This window comes from Pleurodeles waltl, chromosome 11 (genome assembly GCF_031143425.1).
Source record: "Pleurodeles waltl isolate 20211129_DDA chromosome 11, aPleWal1.hap1.20221129, whole genome shotgun sequence".
NCBI lineage: Eukaryota > Metazoa > Chordata > Amphibia > Caudata > Salamandridae > Pleurodeles > Pleurodeles waltl.
In genome coordinates, this window is record NC_090450.1 from 1,003,962,262 (window position 1) to 1,003,979,089 (window position 16,828).

Here is a 16,828-nt window from a genome sequence, read left to right on the forward strand (position 1 = left end):
GTTCCCTTGTTTCATTGGCCTAGGATGTCTGAGGACACAAAAGATTTTTGTAAGTCCTGTGAAACCTGTCAAGCCAGTGGCAAAACAGGTGGCACTCCAAAGGCACCCCTTATTCCACTGCCTGTGGTTGGGGTACCCTTTGAAAGGGTAGGGGTTGACATAGTTGGCCCCCTTGACCCTCCTACTGCTTCAGGCAATAGGTTTATCTTGGTGGTAGTGGACCATGCCACAAGATATCCTGAAGCAATTCCTTTAAGGACCACTACAGCTCCTGCAGTGGCAAAGGCCCTCCTGGGAATATTTTCCAGGGTGGGCTTCCCAAAGGAAGTTGTATCAGACAGGGGAAGCAATTTCATGTCTGCTTACTTAAAGGCCATGTGGAAAGAGTGTGGTGTGACTTACAAGTTCACTACACCCTATCATCCACAAACAAATGGACTGGTGGAGAGATTTAATAAAACTCTCAAAGGCATGATTATGGGTCTCCCTGAAAAACTCCGCAGGAGATGGGATATCCTATTACCATGCCTCCTTTTTGCCTACAGGGAGGTACCCCAGAAAGGAGTGGGCTTCAGCCCCTTTGAACTTCTTTTTGGACACCCTGTTAGGGGTCCACTCACACTTGTAAAGGAGGGTTGGGAACAACCTTTAAAAGCTCCTAAGCAAGATATTGTGGATTATGTACTTGGCCTCAGATCAAGGATGGCTGAGTATATGAAAAAGGCCAGTAAAAACCTTCAGGCCAGCCAAGAGCTCCAGAAGCAATGGCATGATCAGAAGGCTGTTTTGGTTCAGTACCAACCAGGGCAGAAAGTGTGGGTCTTGGAGCCTGTGGCCCCAAGAGCACTCCAAGATAAATGGAGTGGACCCCACACAATTGTTGAGAAAAAGGGTGAAGTCACCTATTTAGTTGACTTAGGCACTGCAAGAAGTCCCCTTAGGGTACTCCATGTAAACTGCCTAAAACCCTACTATGACAGGGCTGATCTCACCCTGCTCATGGCAACTGATGAGGGACAGGAAGAAGACAGTGATCCTCTACCTGATCTCTTCTCTTCCACAGAACAAGATGCTCTTGTGGAAGGTGTAGTTTTGGCTGATTGTCTTACTGCTGAGCAGAAAGACCATTGCATAAATCTCCTAGATCAATTCTCTGAACTCTTCTCTACTGTGCCAGGTACCACTTCTTGGTGTGAGCACACTATAGATACTGGAGACAGTTTACCTGTCAAAAGTAAGATCTATAGGCAGCCTGACCATGTCAGGGACTGCATAAAGCAAGAGGTGCAGAAAATGTTAGAGCTAGGAGTGGTTGAGCACTCTGAAAGTCCATGGGCTTCTCCTGTGGTACTTGTACCAAAACCCCATTCCAAAGATGGAAAGAAGGAAATGCGGTTTTGTGTAGACTATAGAGGTCTCAACCTTGTAACCAAAACTGATGCGCACCCTATACCCAGGGCAGATGAGCTCATAGATACACTGGCATCTGCCAAGTATCTAGCACTTTTGATTTGACTGCAGGGTATTGGCAGATCAAATTATCAGAAGATGCTAAACCTAAAACTGCATTTTCAACCATTGGAGGCCATTACCAATTTACAGTAATGCCTTTTGGTTTGAAAAATGCACCTGCCACTTTTCAAAGGTTGGTGAACACAGTCCTGCAAGGGCTGGAGGCTTTCAGTGCAGCATATTTGGACGATATAGCTGTCTTTAGCTCCAGCTGGGATGATCACCTGGTCCACCTATGGAAAGTTTTAGAGGCCCTGCAAAAGGCAGGCCTCACTATCAAGGCTTCAAAGTGCCAGATAGGGCAGGGTAAGGTGGTTTATCTGGGACACCTTGTTGGTGGGGAACAGATTGCACCACTACAGGGGAAAATCCAAACTATTATAGATTGGGTTCCCCCTACCACTCAGACTCAGGTGAGAGCCTTCCTAGGCCTCACTGGGTATTAAAGGAGGTTCATTAAGAACTATGGCTCCATTGCAGCCCCTCTTAATGACCTCACATCCAAACAAATGCCTAAAAAGGTATTGTGGACAGCTAGCTGTCAGAAAGCTTTTGAGGAGCTGAAGCAGGCCATGTGCTCTGCACCTGTCCTGAAAAGCCCTTGTTACTCTAAAAAATTCTATGTCCAGACTGATGCATCTGAATTAGGAGTAGGGGCAGTCCTATCACAACTTAATTCTGAGGGCCAGGACCTGTTGCTTTTATTAGTAGGAGGTTGACCCCTAGAGAAAAGCGTTGGTCTGCCATTGAGAGGGAGGCCTTTGCTGTGGTCTGGGCTCTGAAGAAGTTGAGGCCATACCTGTTTGGCACTCACTTCATTGTTCAGACAGACCACAAACCTCTACTTTGGCTAAAACAAATGAAAGGTGAAAATCCTAAATTGTTAAGGTGGTCCATATCCCTACAGGGAATGGACTATACAGTGGAACATAGACCTGGGAGTAGCCACTCCAATGCAGATGGACTCTCCATATATTTCCACTTAGACAATGAAGACTCATCAGGTCATGGCTAGTCTTATTGTCCTTCGTTTGGGGGGGGGGGTTGTGTAGGAAAGTACCATCTTGCCTGGCATGTTACCCCCATTTTTCACTGTATATATGTTGTTTTAGTTGTATGTGTCACTGGGACCCTGTTCTCCAGGGCCCCAGTGCTCATAAGTGTGCCTGAATGTGTTACCTGTGTAGTGACTAACTGTCTCACTGAGGCTCTGCTAATCAGAACCTCAGTGGTTATGCTCTCTCATTTCTTTCAAATTGTCACTGACAGGCTAGTGACCAATTTTACCAATTTACATTGGCTTACTGGAACACCCTTATAATTCCCTAGTATATGGTACTGTGGTACCCAGGGTATTGGGGTTCCAGGAGATCCCTATGGGCTGCAGCATTTCTTTTGCCACCCATAGGGAGCTCTGACAAATCTTACACAGGCCTGCCACTGCAGCCTGAGTGAAATAACGTCCACGTTATTTCACAGCCATTTTTCACTGCACTTAAGTAACTTATAAGTCACCTATATGTCTAACCTTTACCTAGTAAAGGTTGGGTGCTAAGTTACTTAGTGTGTGGGCACCCTGGCACTAGCCAAGGTGCCCCCACATTGTTCAGGGCCAATTCCCAGGACTTTGTGAGTGCGGGGACATCATTACACACGTGCACTACATATAGGTCACTACCTATATGTAGCTTCACAATGGTAACTCCGAATATGGCCATGTAACATGTCTATGATCATGGAATTGCCCCCTCTATGCCATCCTGGCATAGTTGGCACAATCCCATGATCCCAGTGGTCTGTAGCACAGACCCTGGTACTGCCAAACTGCCTTTCCCGGGGTTTCACTGCAGCTGCTGCCAACCCCTCAGACAGGCATCTGCCCTCCTGGGGTCCAGCCAGGCCTGGCCCAGGATGGCAGAACAAAGGACTTCCTCTGAGAGAGGGTGTTACACCCTCTCCTTTGGAAAATGGTGTGAAGGCATGGGAGGAGTAGCCTCCCCCAGCCTCTGGAAATGCTTTCTTGGGCACAGATGTGCCCAATTCTGCATAAGCCAGTCTACACCGGTTCAGGGGACCCCTTAGCCCTGCTCTGGCGCGAAACTGGACAAAGGAAAGGGGAGTGACCACTCCCCTGACCTGCACCTCCCCTGGGAGGTGTCCAGAGCTCCTCCAGTGTGCTCCAGACCTCTGCCATCTTGGAAACAGAGGTGCTGCTGGCACACTGGATGGCTCTGAGTGGCCAGTGCCACCAGGTGACGTCAGAGACTCCTTGTGATAGGCTCCTTCAGGTGTTGCTAGCCTATCCTCTCTCCTAGGTAGCCAAACCCTCTTTTCTGGCTATTTAGGGTCTCTGGGGGTCATTCTGACCCTGGGGGCCGGTGACCACCAGGGTCACCGTCCACGGGAGCACCGCCAACAGGCTGGCGGTGCTCCCAAGGGCATTCTGACCGCGGCGGTTCAGCCGCGGTCAGAAAGGGTAAACCGGCGGTCTCCCGCCGGTTTACCGCTGCCCCATTGAATCCTCCACGGCGGCGGAGCGCGCTCCGCCGCCATGGGGATTCAGACACCCCCTACCGCCATCCTGTTCATGGCGGGAAACCCGCCATGAACAGGATGGCGGTAGGGGGTGCCGCGGGGCCCCTGCAGTGCCCATGCCAATGGCATGGGCACTGCAGGGGCCCCCGTAAGAGGGCCCCACAAAGTATTTCAGTGTCTGCTTTGCAGACACTGAAATACGCGACGGGTGCAACTGCACCCGTCGCACCCCTGCAACTACGCCGGCTCAATTCTGAGCCGGCGTCCACGTTGCAGGGGCATTTCCGCTGGGCCGGCGGGCGCTCTTTTGGAGAGCGCCCGCCGGCCCAGCGGAAATGTTTGAATGGCCGCCGCGGTCTTTTGACCGCGGTGCGGTCATTTGTCGGCGGTACCTTGGCGGACGGCCTCCGCCGTCCGCCAAGGTCTGAATGACCCCCTCTGTCTCTTGGGATTCCTTAGATAACGAATGCAAGAGCTCATCCGAGTTCCTCTGCATCTCTCTCTTCACCTTCTGCCAAGGAATCGACTGCTGACCGCGCTGGAAGCCTGCAAAACTGCAACATAGTAGCTAAGACGACTACTGCAACTCAGTAACGCTGATCCTGCCGCCTTCTCGACTGTTTTCCTGGTGGTGCATGCTGTGGGGGTAGTCTGCCTCCTCTCTGCACTAGAAGCTGCGAAGAAATGTCCCGTGGGTCGACGGAATCTTCCCCCTGCAACCGCAGGCACCAAAAAGCTGCATTACCAGTCCCTTGGGTCTCCTCTCAGCACGACGAGCGAGGTCCCTCAAATCCAGCAACTCTGTCCCAGTGACTCACACAGTCCAGTGACTCTTCAGTCCAAGTTTGGTGGAGGTAAGTCCTTGCCTCACCTCGCTAGACTGCATTGCTGGGAACCGTGACTTTTGCAGCTACTCCGGCCCCTGTGCACTTCCGGTGGAAATCCTTTGTGCACAGCCAAGCCTGGGTCCACGGCACTCTAACCTGCATTGCACAACTTTCTAAGTTGGTCTCCGGCGAGGTGGGACTCCTTTGTGTAACTTCGGGTGAGCACCATTTCACGCATCCTTGTAGTGCCTGTTTCTGGCACTTCTCTGGGTGCTACCTGCTGCTAAGAGGGCTCCTTGTCTTGCTCGATGTCCCCTCTACCTCCTGGTCCAATTTGCGACCTCCTGGTCCCTCTTGGGCCACAGCAGCATCCAAAAACGCTTACCGCACAATTTGCAGCTAGCAAGGCTTGTTGGCGTTCTTTCGGCGGGAAAACACTTCTGCAGGACTCTACAAGGCGAGAGGGATCCGTCCTCCAAAGGGGAAGTCTCTAGCCCTTTGTGTTCCTGCAGAAACCGCAGCTTCTTCTGTCCAGTAGAAGCTTCTTTGCACCCGCAGCTGGCATTTCCTGGGCATCTGCCCATCTCCGACTTGCTTGTGACTTTTGGACTTGGTCCCCTTGTTCCACAGGTACCCCAGATTGGAAATCCAGTGTTGTTGCATTGTTGGTTTGTGTCTTTCCTGCCTTATTCCCCTATCACAACTTCTTTGTCCTTTGGGGAACTTTAGTGCACTTTGCACTCACTTTTCAGGGTCTTGGGGTGGGCTATTTTTCTAACCCTTACTATTTTTTTATAGTCCCAGCGACCCTCTACAAGGTCACATAGGTTTGGGGTCCATTCGTGGTTCGCATTCCACTTTTGGAGTATATGGTTTGTGTTGCCCCTATCCCTATGTGTCTCCATTGCATCCTATTGTAACTATACATTGTTTGCACTGTTTTCTAATACTATTACTGCATATTTTGGTATTGTGTATATATATCTTGTGTATATTTGCTATCCTCATACTGAGGGTACACTCTGAGATACTTTGGCATATTGTCATAAAAATAAAGTACCTTTATTTTTAGTATAACTGTGTATTGTGTTTTCTTATGATATTGTGCATATGACACTAAGTGGTACTGTAGGAGCTTCACTCGTCTCCTAGTTCAGCCTAAGCTGCTCTGCTAAGCTAACATTATCTATCAGCCTATGCTGCTAGACACCCTATACACTAATAAGGGATAACTGGGCCTGGTGCAAGGTGCAAGTACCCCTAGGTACTCACTACAAGCCAGTCCAGCCTCCTACACTTAGGTACCCACTAAGAACCAGGCCAGCCTCCTATAGGCACACCCTTGTGGCGTACGGGAAGTGGAGGGTCACAAAGGTGGACAACACACTGAACACATGCCCTCGTCTTTGTAGCAGAGGAATAGCTGATGTGTACACCATCTCTGCCCTATCCAACTGTGTATACTTACACCTCCTGTACTCCATGCCTCAGGAGTAGAAGGGTGCATAGTGGGGCTGTATCCCCCTCATCCATTGGTTGGGTAACATCTTCACCAACCTTGTATGTGTGGGGGGGGGTGCAGCTCCATTCGGGGTTCAAAATCGGAGGGTGGATGAAAGCCCCAGGCTGGCATGTTTCACAGTCCCACAATAGTAGCCCAGAAGTGCGAGGTGCCACCCCCTTATCGCCCAGATGGAAGGGGGTTAGCAGCAGTGAGTATGCAGGTGTCTGCAGGTCACATAGACGAGTGCTCATGGCTGCAATATTACTCCCAGGGTGTGGGGCATGGCGAAAGGAGTCTGGGGCAACAAAGCAGTTCAAAGTGTTCCCAAAGCCCCAATGAGCTGGATCAAGCCTGATTCACAGTAGCATGCAGGCCCCGGGCTTGTGTCTCAGCATTTACCATTCGATCAATAACTCGAAGGAAGAGGAACCACCCGAGCACACCGGGTGCTCCTCCATGTCACAAGTGCCCACTGAAAGTCAAGCGAGAGAGGGCCTCTGGTAGCACATTTGGGGCCCTCTGTTGCACTATGGGCCTCACAAGCGTTCTTCCAGTTCGCTTCGGAGGGGCAGAGTGCGCCTCACCACTGCCGCAGGCAATGCCAGCCATTCCTTGTGTGACAACGAGCAATAGGGGAGTGGTTGACCCAATGACTCTGAGCATGGCAGCGCCCCACCTCCCAATCACCAAATAACTCCTGTGGAGTTCCCTAGTGCTCGGTTCACGACTCTGCTAGTGATCTCCCCTCCATCAGCCCACCGGCTCACAGACATTCAGCTACTGTTGTGTTGCGGCTGCTAGAGTCCAGGCTGGTCTTGGCATGGGGTCAAAGTGTCTCCTCGTCGCGTTCCCTTGCTGTGGCCCGGTTCAGGGGTCATCCTCCATGGGCAGCAGGAGGCTGAGAAGCAAGCGTGCCAGGAGAAATTTGACGCTGCATGCAGCTCGCAGTTATGCGACCGCTCCTGCCGCCATCTTGGCCATGCACCACCATTCTGTTGATGCATTACACACGGCCTGACCACGGAAGGGGGTCCAGTTAACTGGGGCTGCCTGAAGTGGACTGGTGAAAGGTTGGTGGAAAGGGTGTGGTATTGTAGAAATGTGATCATATAGACTGATAGTATTCCCCAGGGACCGACAGGTGGCTATCTGTGGGCTAAGGACAGATGTGGCCTAGTGGACACGATGTGAACTTATGTGGGCTAGACATAGATGTGGATGTATGTAGCCTAAACCGAGGCGTGTCCGAGTGGACGAGACCTGGATATATGTAGGCTAGACCAAGATGTGGATATCTGTACGCTAAGCCAATAATTGTACCAGTGGTCGAGAGCTGAATACATGTGGGCTAGACCGAAATGCGGGCTAGTGGTTGAGATATGGACATATGTGGGCCAGACTGAGATGTGGCCTAGAAGGCAAGATGTGAAAATCTGTGGAATAGACTGAGATGTGGACAAGAGACGGACAGATGTGGGTTAGGCCCAGATATAGTAATGATAAATAAAGTAGTGTGCTGTTCCGTTGCTACACCAACACTGCACTGAGGTGAGTGGATGTTAGGAGGCCATTAAGGGCACCCTTTAGAGGATACATTGGTTCTCATCCACAGCAGTGGCATGCTTCATCATAGGCCCATGCTCCTCAGTGGGTGGGCGTTGTAATACCCAGAGGACCCCTCAGGGGGGCTTTTTGGCAGAGATCTGATCTCAATGTCTGGTGTTTGCCAAAAACAGGGATGGTCACTGTTTCTGAACTGTTGGCTGATGTCTTTCAAGGTGCACTCAAATGTGATTATAAAGGAAAAGGAGGAAGAAATCAGGTAATTGCCTAGAATCACTCAATTAAGTCAAATGGGGAAGCTGGGTTTGATCCCAGATGGGTAGCCCTTTCTCTCTCAGAATATATCTGTTAGAAATTGGGTCTTTTATTTCCATGCGGCAAGGTGATGTGTTGATTTCCGGGAGTCCAGCCTTAGTTACTCACTACGGTGCAGGGATAATTTGATGCCCAGGGACAAAGCGTAGAAAATCCAGAACACACTGGTAGGATGGAGCAGGCGCTGCACTGATCCGGTAGGTAATGCAGCGATTTTTCAGCCGCAAGGCAGGCGTTGCATCAATTTTTGCAGGCATTGCATCGATTTTCCGACACACTAGATTTTCTATCTTTGGTGAAGTCTTTGATGGCCCTGAGACTTCAGAACAGGAGGCAAGCTGAGTCCAAGCCCTTGAAGAACACTTGTGCAGGAAGGCAGAGTCCTTCCAGCTGAGTCAGGAGCCAGTAGGCAGCAGGGCACCAAGCAGGAGAGCAGTCCTTCCAGCAAAGCAGTCCAGATGAGTCCTTTGGGCAGCACAGCGGTCCCTCTGACAGAGTCCAGTTGAAGGTCCAGAAATGTCTGATTTGGTGGGATCACAGACCGAGTATACATACTCAAATATGCCTTTGAAGTGGAGGAAACTTCAAAGAGTTATTTTGAAGTGCACAAGTTGCCCTTTCAACCCAGCTAAGTCTGCCAGGAGATCTGTGGGGGGTTATCAATCATTTTTATGAGGTCAGGCTGCTAGCCTTTGAAGTGTAAGTGAGAGCTCCTCCACCCTTCCTGCCCAGGAAGACCCATCAGTATGCAGATGAATGCAGATGAAGCTGAGTGCCTTGTGTTTATGGCTGTCTGGGTGGAATGCACAAGAGGAGCTGTCAACCAGCACAGACCAGACATTGATTAGAGACAGGCTGTAAAGCACAGAGAGCAGTAAGGGCAGATAAATGCCTACTTTCTAAAAGTGGCATTTCTAAAATAGTAATGTAAAATCCAATTTTACCAGTAAGTATGATTTCTCACCACCATTCCAACCATACCAAACATGACAAGGTTACTTCTCTCACATCAGAAATTACCACTTAAAAGTATATAAGGGAATTTCCAATCCTGGCCTATGAGAGGAGCAGGCTTCACAGTCGTGAAAAAACGACTTTGTGAGTTTTTCACTGCAGGACATGTAAAACTTATATGTACATGTCCTGCCTTTTACATTACATACCACCCTGCCCTATGGGTTACCTAAGGCATACCTTATGAGTGACATATATGTAATAAAAATGGAATTTAAGGTTTGGCAAGTAGTTTTAAATGCCAAGTCGAAGTGGCAGTGAAACTGCACACCCAGGCCTTGAAATGGCAGACCTGAGACATGGTTAAGGGGCTAACTATGTGGGTGGCACAATCAGTGCTGCAGGCCCACTAGTAGCATTTAATTTACAGGCTGTGGCACATCTAGTGCCCTTTAATAGGGACTTATATGTAAATTAAATATGCCAATTGGGTATGAGCCAATGTTACCATGTTTAGGGAAGAGAGCAAAAGCACTTTATCACTGATTAGCAATGGTAAAGTGTGCAGATTCCTAAAACCAGCAAAAAACTAGATCAGAAAAATGGAGGGAGGCAGGCAAAAAGTTGGGGTAAGATCCCCCTAAGGCTCTCAGGTCTAACAATCTCTAGGGGAAGCATCAGATAAGAAGGCACACACTTGGTTGTGAAATATTGCAATGACAGTGCTCATTTCTTGTAGCACATATCTCTAGTTTGCAGCGGATATTGCTGTCACACATATCTCAAGCTGTTTTGGGCATGTGCTGATGGGCCAGTCCTGTATGTGCCCCTGTCACATTCAGGGAGGTCACTAGTGTTATTCCGTACTTATGTTTCCACTTGTAGATTTACCTTTGTGAATAGTTTGCAAAAAGTGTTTGTGACCACTTCTGGTTTTAGTTAGCATAGGCGTAAAGTTTGCACCTCCCAGTATTCATGGCTCAAACGAACCATAATGCTGCATGCAAACAAGAGCTCCAATAAAAATCATATTTAGTCATTTTAGCTGCTGTGCAGTTTAGAACAGTGCGATATATTGAATCAGTCCATCAAAGCAGGCCAAGGTGACAGGGTGCTTGAAAAGCTATTTGCTGCTGGCAGGTGGTCACTGAAGTTGTTCTTTCAAATAGGATTTTGTAGTGTTTTATGAACTGCTGGTGTCTATGTGACATGGTCAGGTGAGTGGTGGTGAGGCACTGCACATTGCAGGTTTTGCTACTGAGAATCTCTGACACAAGGCTCAATTCAGGACTTTATCAGGGTTCAATGTAGATCCTGATGTGGTATGAGGAGTTTGATTACGGATAACCCAGGGCACGACTCCCTCGCCCTCATGTCTGAGGCCCTTGAATCCAAGCATGGTTTGCACGTCCTAAACTCTAAAAGCCTGACTTACAAAGGTAGCGTACACTTTTGAGTAATGTACACTTTTGAATACGTTTACAACTTTTTGACTATTCACAAAATCTAAGTGTAAATTTGCACTTAGATTTTGTGACTAGCCAAAAGTGGCAAACTTAATCAAAAGTGTAAATTACTTAAAAAAATATAACTCCAAGGCCATTCGATCTGGTGGTGACATGTGAGTTACGCTTTTGGAGTAAATTTACACAAGAATTTTCTGATTATCCAAAATGTAGCAAACCTACTCGAAGGTGTAGATTACTCAATAGTGTAAGTTACCATTGTGAATCAGTCCCTAAGTGTGTAGCATCCACCATGTGGCTCGAAGCAGTCATGAGCAGCAGCATGATGTTCGCAAGCCACGACCGCCCTCGCGTCTGCTATGTTAGACTCTGGCCTCAAACAGCACTGATTCTCTGCTTTAACTCCAACAGGAAATTTCTTCTTTGGGGACATCGAGAAAGACCTCAGCCAAGCTGAAGATGCGGCAGGTCAATGGAGAAGCCCCCCAGCTCCCTGGCATGTACGTGGAGCCCCCTAGTGGGAAGGATGTGGAGATCAGGCTGCTGCAGGCGGAGTGCGAGGAGCTCAGAAACAGGCTGGAAGGACTCAGGGTAAGTACCAGGTCCCCATCTTTATGTTCAAAGGACATCCCCAGAACCCAGTATCCAACAGGCACAGGTAAGGCTTCCCAAGGTGGAAGATGCAGAAGTCTTTAATTGTTCTGTGCAACTTTGACTCTATTCTTTATCCTCACTCAGAAAAAAGACATATAAGGGCATTTCCAACTGGTGGAATTAGAGTTGCAGATTTTTTGTCACGTTTGAGGGAATGAGATTGGGTGAGATTTGTTATGCAAATATAACAGAAGGCCAGAAGAATGGGCAGCTTATAATGATATTGGAATTTAGCTAGGAGTTCCTCATAGGAGACCATCACAAGGTTAATTTATTAATGATATGCTTCGAACATGGTGGAGCCTGCAGTGCAAATTAGTTCCTAGAAAGAGAAAGACAAAGATGGAAATGAGAGTGAGAGAGAATACTGATGAAAGCGTAGCCTGGGATACAACTGCATCATGTTTTATTTATGTTGTAATACAAAATCAAATTGCACCAAAGAAATAACAGTTGTGTCATGTAGGAGGCTGGCCTGGTTTGTAGTGGGTACCAAGGGGTACTTACACTCTGCACCAGGTCCAATTATCCCTTATTAGTGTAGAAGAGGTGTCTAGCAGCTTTGGCTTATAGAAAAGGGTAGCTTAGCAGAGCAGCTTAGGCTGAGCTAGGAGACATGCAAAGCTCCCACTATACCACTGGTGTCATATGCACAATATCATAAGAAAACACAATACACAGAAGTACTAAAAATAAAGGTACTTTATTTTTATGACAATATGCCAAAAGTATCTCAGTGAGTACCCTCAGTATGAGGATAGCAAATATACACAAGATATATGTACACAATACCAAAAATATGCAGTAATAGCAATAGAAAGCAATGCAAGCAATGTACAGTCACAATAGATTGCAATGAGAGCACATAGGTATAGGGGCAACACAAACCATATACTCCAAAAGTGGAATGCGAACCACGAATGGACCCCAAACCTATGTGAGCTTGTAGAGGGTCGCTGGGACTGTAAGAAAACAGTGAGGGTTAGAAAAATAGCCCAACCCAAGACCCTGAAAAGTAGGTGTAAAGTGCACCTAAGTTCCCCAAAGAGCACAGAAGTTGTGATAGGGGAATTCTGCAAGGAAGACCAACACCAGCAATGCAACAATGATGGATTTCCGGACGAGAGTACCTGTGGAACAAGGGGACCAAGTCCAAGTGTCGCGACAAAGTCGAGATTGGGCAGATGCCCAGGAAATGCCAGCTGAGGATGCAAAGAAGCTGCCACCGGATGGTAGAAGCTGTGGATTCTGCAAGAACGAAGAGGACTAGGAACTTTCCCTTTGGAGCATGGATGTCCCACGTCGTGAAAAAGCTTGCAGAGGTGTTCCCACGCAGAAAGACCGCAAACAAGCCTTGCTAGCTGCAAGGGTCGCGGTTAGGGTTTTTGGATGCTGCTGTGGCCCAGGAGGGGCCAGGATGTCGCCAATTGCGTGAGGAGACAGAGGGGGCGCCCAGCAAGATAGGGAGCCCTCACAGAAGCAGGCAGCACCCGCAGAAGTGCCAGAACAGGCACTACGAAGAAGAGTGAACCAGAGCTCACCCAAAGTCACAAAAGAAGGTCCCACGACGCCGGAGGACAACTCAGGAGGTCGTGCACTGCAGGTTAGAGTGTCGGGGACCCAGGCTTGACTGTGCACAATGGAAGTCCTGGAAGAGTGCACAGGAGCCGGAGCAGCTGCTAATCACGCGGCACCCAGCAATGCAGTCTAGCGTGGTGAGGCAAGGACTTACCTCCACCAAACTTGGACTGAAGAGTCACTGGACTATGGGAGTCACTTGGACAGAGTTGCTGAGTTCCAGGGACCACGCTCGTCGTGCTGAGAGGGGACCCAGAGGACCGGTGATGCAGTCTTTTGGTGCCTGCGGTTGCAGGGGGAAGATTCCGTCGACCCACTGGAGATTTCTTCGGAGCTTCTAGTGCAGAGAAGAAGCAGACTACCCCCACAGCATGCACCACCAGGAAAACAGTCGAGAAGGCGGCCGGATCAGTGATACAAGGTTGCAGTAGTCGTCTTTGCGACTTTGTTGCGGTTTTGCAGGTGTCCAGAGCAGTCAGCGGTCGATTCCTTGGCAGAAGGTGAAGAGAGAGATGCAGAGGAACTCTGATGAGCTCTTGCATTCGTTATCTAAAGAATTCCCCAAAGCAGAGACCCTAAATAGCCAGAAAAGGAGGTTTGGCTACTTAGGAAGGAGGATAGGCTAGCAACACAGGTAAGAGCCTATCAGAAGGAGTCTCTGACGTCACCTGCTGGCACTGGCCACTCAGAGCAGTCCAGTGTGCCAGCAGCACCTCTGTTTCCAAGATGGCAGAGATCTGGAGCACACTGGAGGAGCTCTGGGCACCTCCCAGAGGAGGTGAAGGTCAGGGGAGTGGTCACTCCCCTTTCCTTTGTACAGTTTCGCGCCAGAGCAGGGCTGGGGGATCCCTGAACCGGTGTAAACTGGCTTATGTAGAGATGGGCACCATCTGTGCCCATCAAAGCATTTTCAGAGGCTGGGGGAGGCTACTCCTCCCCAGCCCTGACACCTTTTTCCAAAGGGAGAGGGTGTAACACCCTCTCTCTGAGGAAGTCCTTTGTTCTGCCTTCCTGGGCCAAGCCTGGCTGGACCCCAGGAGGGCAGAAACCTGTCTGAGGGGTTGGCAGCAGCAGCAGCTGCAGTGAAACCCCGGGAAAGGTAGTTTGGCAGTACCCGGGTCTGTGCTAGATACTCGGGGGATCATGGAATTGTCTCCCCAATGCCAGAATGGCATTGGGGTGACAATTCCATGATCTTAGACATGTTACATGGCCATGTTCGGAGTTACCATTGTGACGCTATACATAGGTAGTGACCTATGTATAGTGCACGCGTGTAATGGTGTCCCCGCACTCACAAAGTCTGGGGAATTTGCCCTGAACAATGTGGTGGCACCTTGGCTAGTGCCAGGGTGCCCACACACTAAGTAACTTAGCACCCAACCTTTACCAGGTAAAGGTTAGACATATAGGTGACTTATAAGTTACTTAAGTGCAGTGGTAAATGGCTGTGAAATAACGTGGACGTTATTTCACTCAGGCTGCAGTGGCAGGCCTGTGTAAGAATTGTCAGAGCTCCCTATGGGTGGCAAAAGAAATGCTGCAGCCCATAGGCATCTCCTGGAACCCCAATACCCTGGGTACCTCAGTACCATATACTAGGGAATTATAAGGGTGTTCCAGTATGCCAATGTGAATTGGTGAAATTGGTCACTAGCCTGTTAGTGACAATTTGTACAGAGAGAGCATAACCACTGAGGTTCTGGTTAGCAGAGCCTCAGTGAGACAGTTAGGCATCACACAGGGAACACATACAGGCCACAAATGTATGAGCACTGGGGTCCTGGCTAGCAGGGTCCCAGTGACACATAACAAACATACTGACAACATAGGGTTTTTAGTATGAGCACTGGGCCCTGGCTAGCAGGATCCCAGTGAGACAGTGAAAACACCCTGACATACACTCACAAACAGGCCAAAAGTGGGGGTAACAAGGCTAGAAAGAGGCTACTTTCTCACATGTCACAATCATAGTATGGTGTACCAGAACAGAAATGTGTTTTCATTTATGTCTCATACTCTGAACAGTTTCACTGGATTAAGTACATTCAATGACCTTCTAGATTGCAATCCACATCAATTCGATGTGACATCTGGGGTATTCTTTGTACTCAAATGGATGTAGGTGTCAGGAATTAGATTATTATTTGAGGTGGGTGAGTACCCACTCCAAGGAACAATCACTCAGCTCTCTTCAGGGTGAACCCTCACAGTCACCAAATTAACCTGAGCTCAACCCCAATAGGTGTTGCACAGAGCAGACAGACTTAACTTAGGGCTATGCTATGAGTATGTATGCAGTACTAAAATAGTAATAAAGTTGAAATGCAAAACAAGAAAAATCCCAAAATGAATAAGAAAAAAAAAATAACGAAATTTACTAAGCAAAATGACACCAATTGCAAAAACCCAATAAGGGAAATTGGAGACATGAATTTTTAATGTTTCAAGTAGAAATAGCTCCAAAAAGCACAAAGCGGCAATGTTAGCAAAGTATTGGGATCTAGGTACAATTTGAGAATGACTGCAATTGTACGCAGGTCGAATACACCAACCAGGTTCTTCCCGGTCAAAGATTTTACCTTCTGACTTAGTTCTTTAAGTGCCAATCTACCACAGGAGTACACTTGTAAAGCTCCTCGTGACCTGGGAGGCACATAGAGACTCGCAGGGTGTCAAGCTGAGGCCAAAAGCAGGGTCCAATCCAGTTCCAGATCCGGTTGCCACTGGTCAGCTGGGTACTTCAAAGAAAAATCCTCTTGCAGCTTGTTGTTTCCCTGTAGCTTGAAGAGGAGGCCAGCCCTATGACCCTTGGAGTCCTCTCCTTTGTCCTGGATACAAGATGGAACAACCCCTATCCTTCTGGGCTCCTTTCAGGTCACAGACAGCAGGCCCAATCATCTGCTGATCTTTCACAGGCCCACAAAGTGTTCTGGAATAGATGCCACATTTATGCCTGGTACTAGCTAATCCGTAAACTCCTGAGCATACTCAAAGCAATAGCGTAAATCTTCCCAATGCCAACCCTAACCACTTAAGGCATTTTCAAGATGGCAAAAGTATCCTGCCACACTAAACTTGAGCTCTGAGGGCTGAGGCGTGAGTGGGTGTGTACTATGGTAATCCTAGTGCTCACCCACATCGAACACCAAAATCCAGTTTGCGGTAGCCACTGTACCCACAAACAACAGTTGACAGAAGTTTAGTAGAACAAAAGCAGAGTCCTTTAGCAACCAGACAGTGGAGCCAAAGGAATTGTCTTGGCATCCTGCTCTCTTCTGTTTTAAACAGCTTCTGCCAAATTTTTATTGTGTGGATATCCTTTTCTTTAATATCTATGATGCCCATTTAGGGAACTTAGGGCCAGATGTATCAAAGGGTTTTACCCATTCTGTGTCAATGGTAAAATGCTTTGGTACATATGGCCCTAAGCTCCCAGGACTAGACGTACAGGGCACGATTGAGGGTGAACTATTAAATATGTAAAACAGGTTTCCCTTATTGGCAAAGCACTTTTCTTGTCATGTTTCACTGTAGTTGTGTAAACTGTAGCTGATTCAGTACCCAATAGTGTTCTCTGGAACATACGCTCAAATCATATATTTGGGTGGGTAAATACACACTTCAACCCACATATGCAACTTACTTTCCATGCCACTTGTGCATTTCCTGTGGCAATTTGCCAGGGACTTATTAAAAACACTCCTGTTCTGAATGACAGTGTCAAAGTGCACAGTCATCACAACAGCAAACATAATCTCTAAAAAGGAGAAAGCCTGAGGAGACCTTACAGTATGCCACCTTTTGTTAAACATGCTCCTTTCAGCCTCGATGCATGGGAAACTAATCACTCCTTGATGGGCTTCTTTGCTTAAGCAATATTATACGGAGAATTTGCTGTCTCTGCAGTAGCACTTATC

General features: G+C 48.3%; 1 protein-coding gene across 1 annotated transcript in view; it reads left to right on the forward strand.

Annotated features, from left to right (window-relative positions):
• Positions 1 to 16,828, forward strand: part of RIMBP2 (RIMS binding protein 2) — a 1,257,287-nt gene that overhangs the window by 281,348 nt on the left and 959,111 nt on the right. The window contains exon 4 of the mRNA XM_069215362.1: positions 11,088 to 11,267. Within this exon, the coding sequence (XP_069071463.1) occupies positions 11,088 to 11,267 (180 nt within the window). The remainder of the gene's footprint in view (positions 1 to 11,087; positions 11,268 to 16,828) is intronic.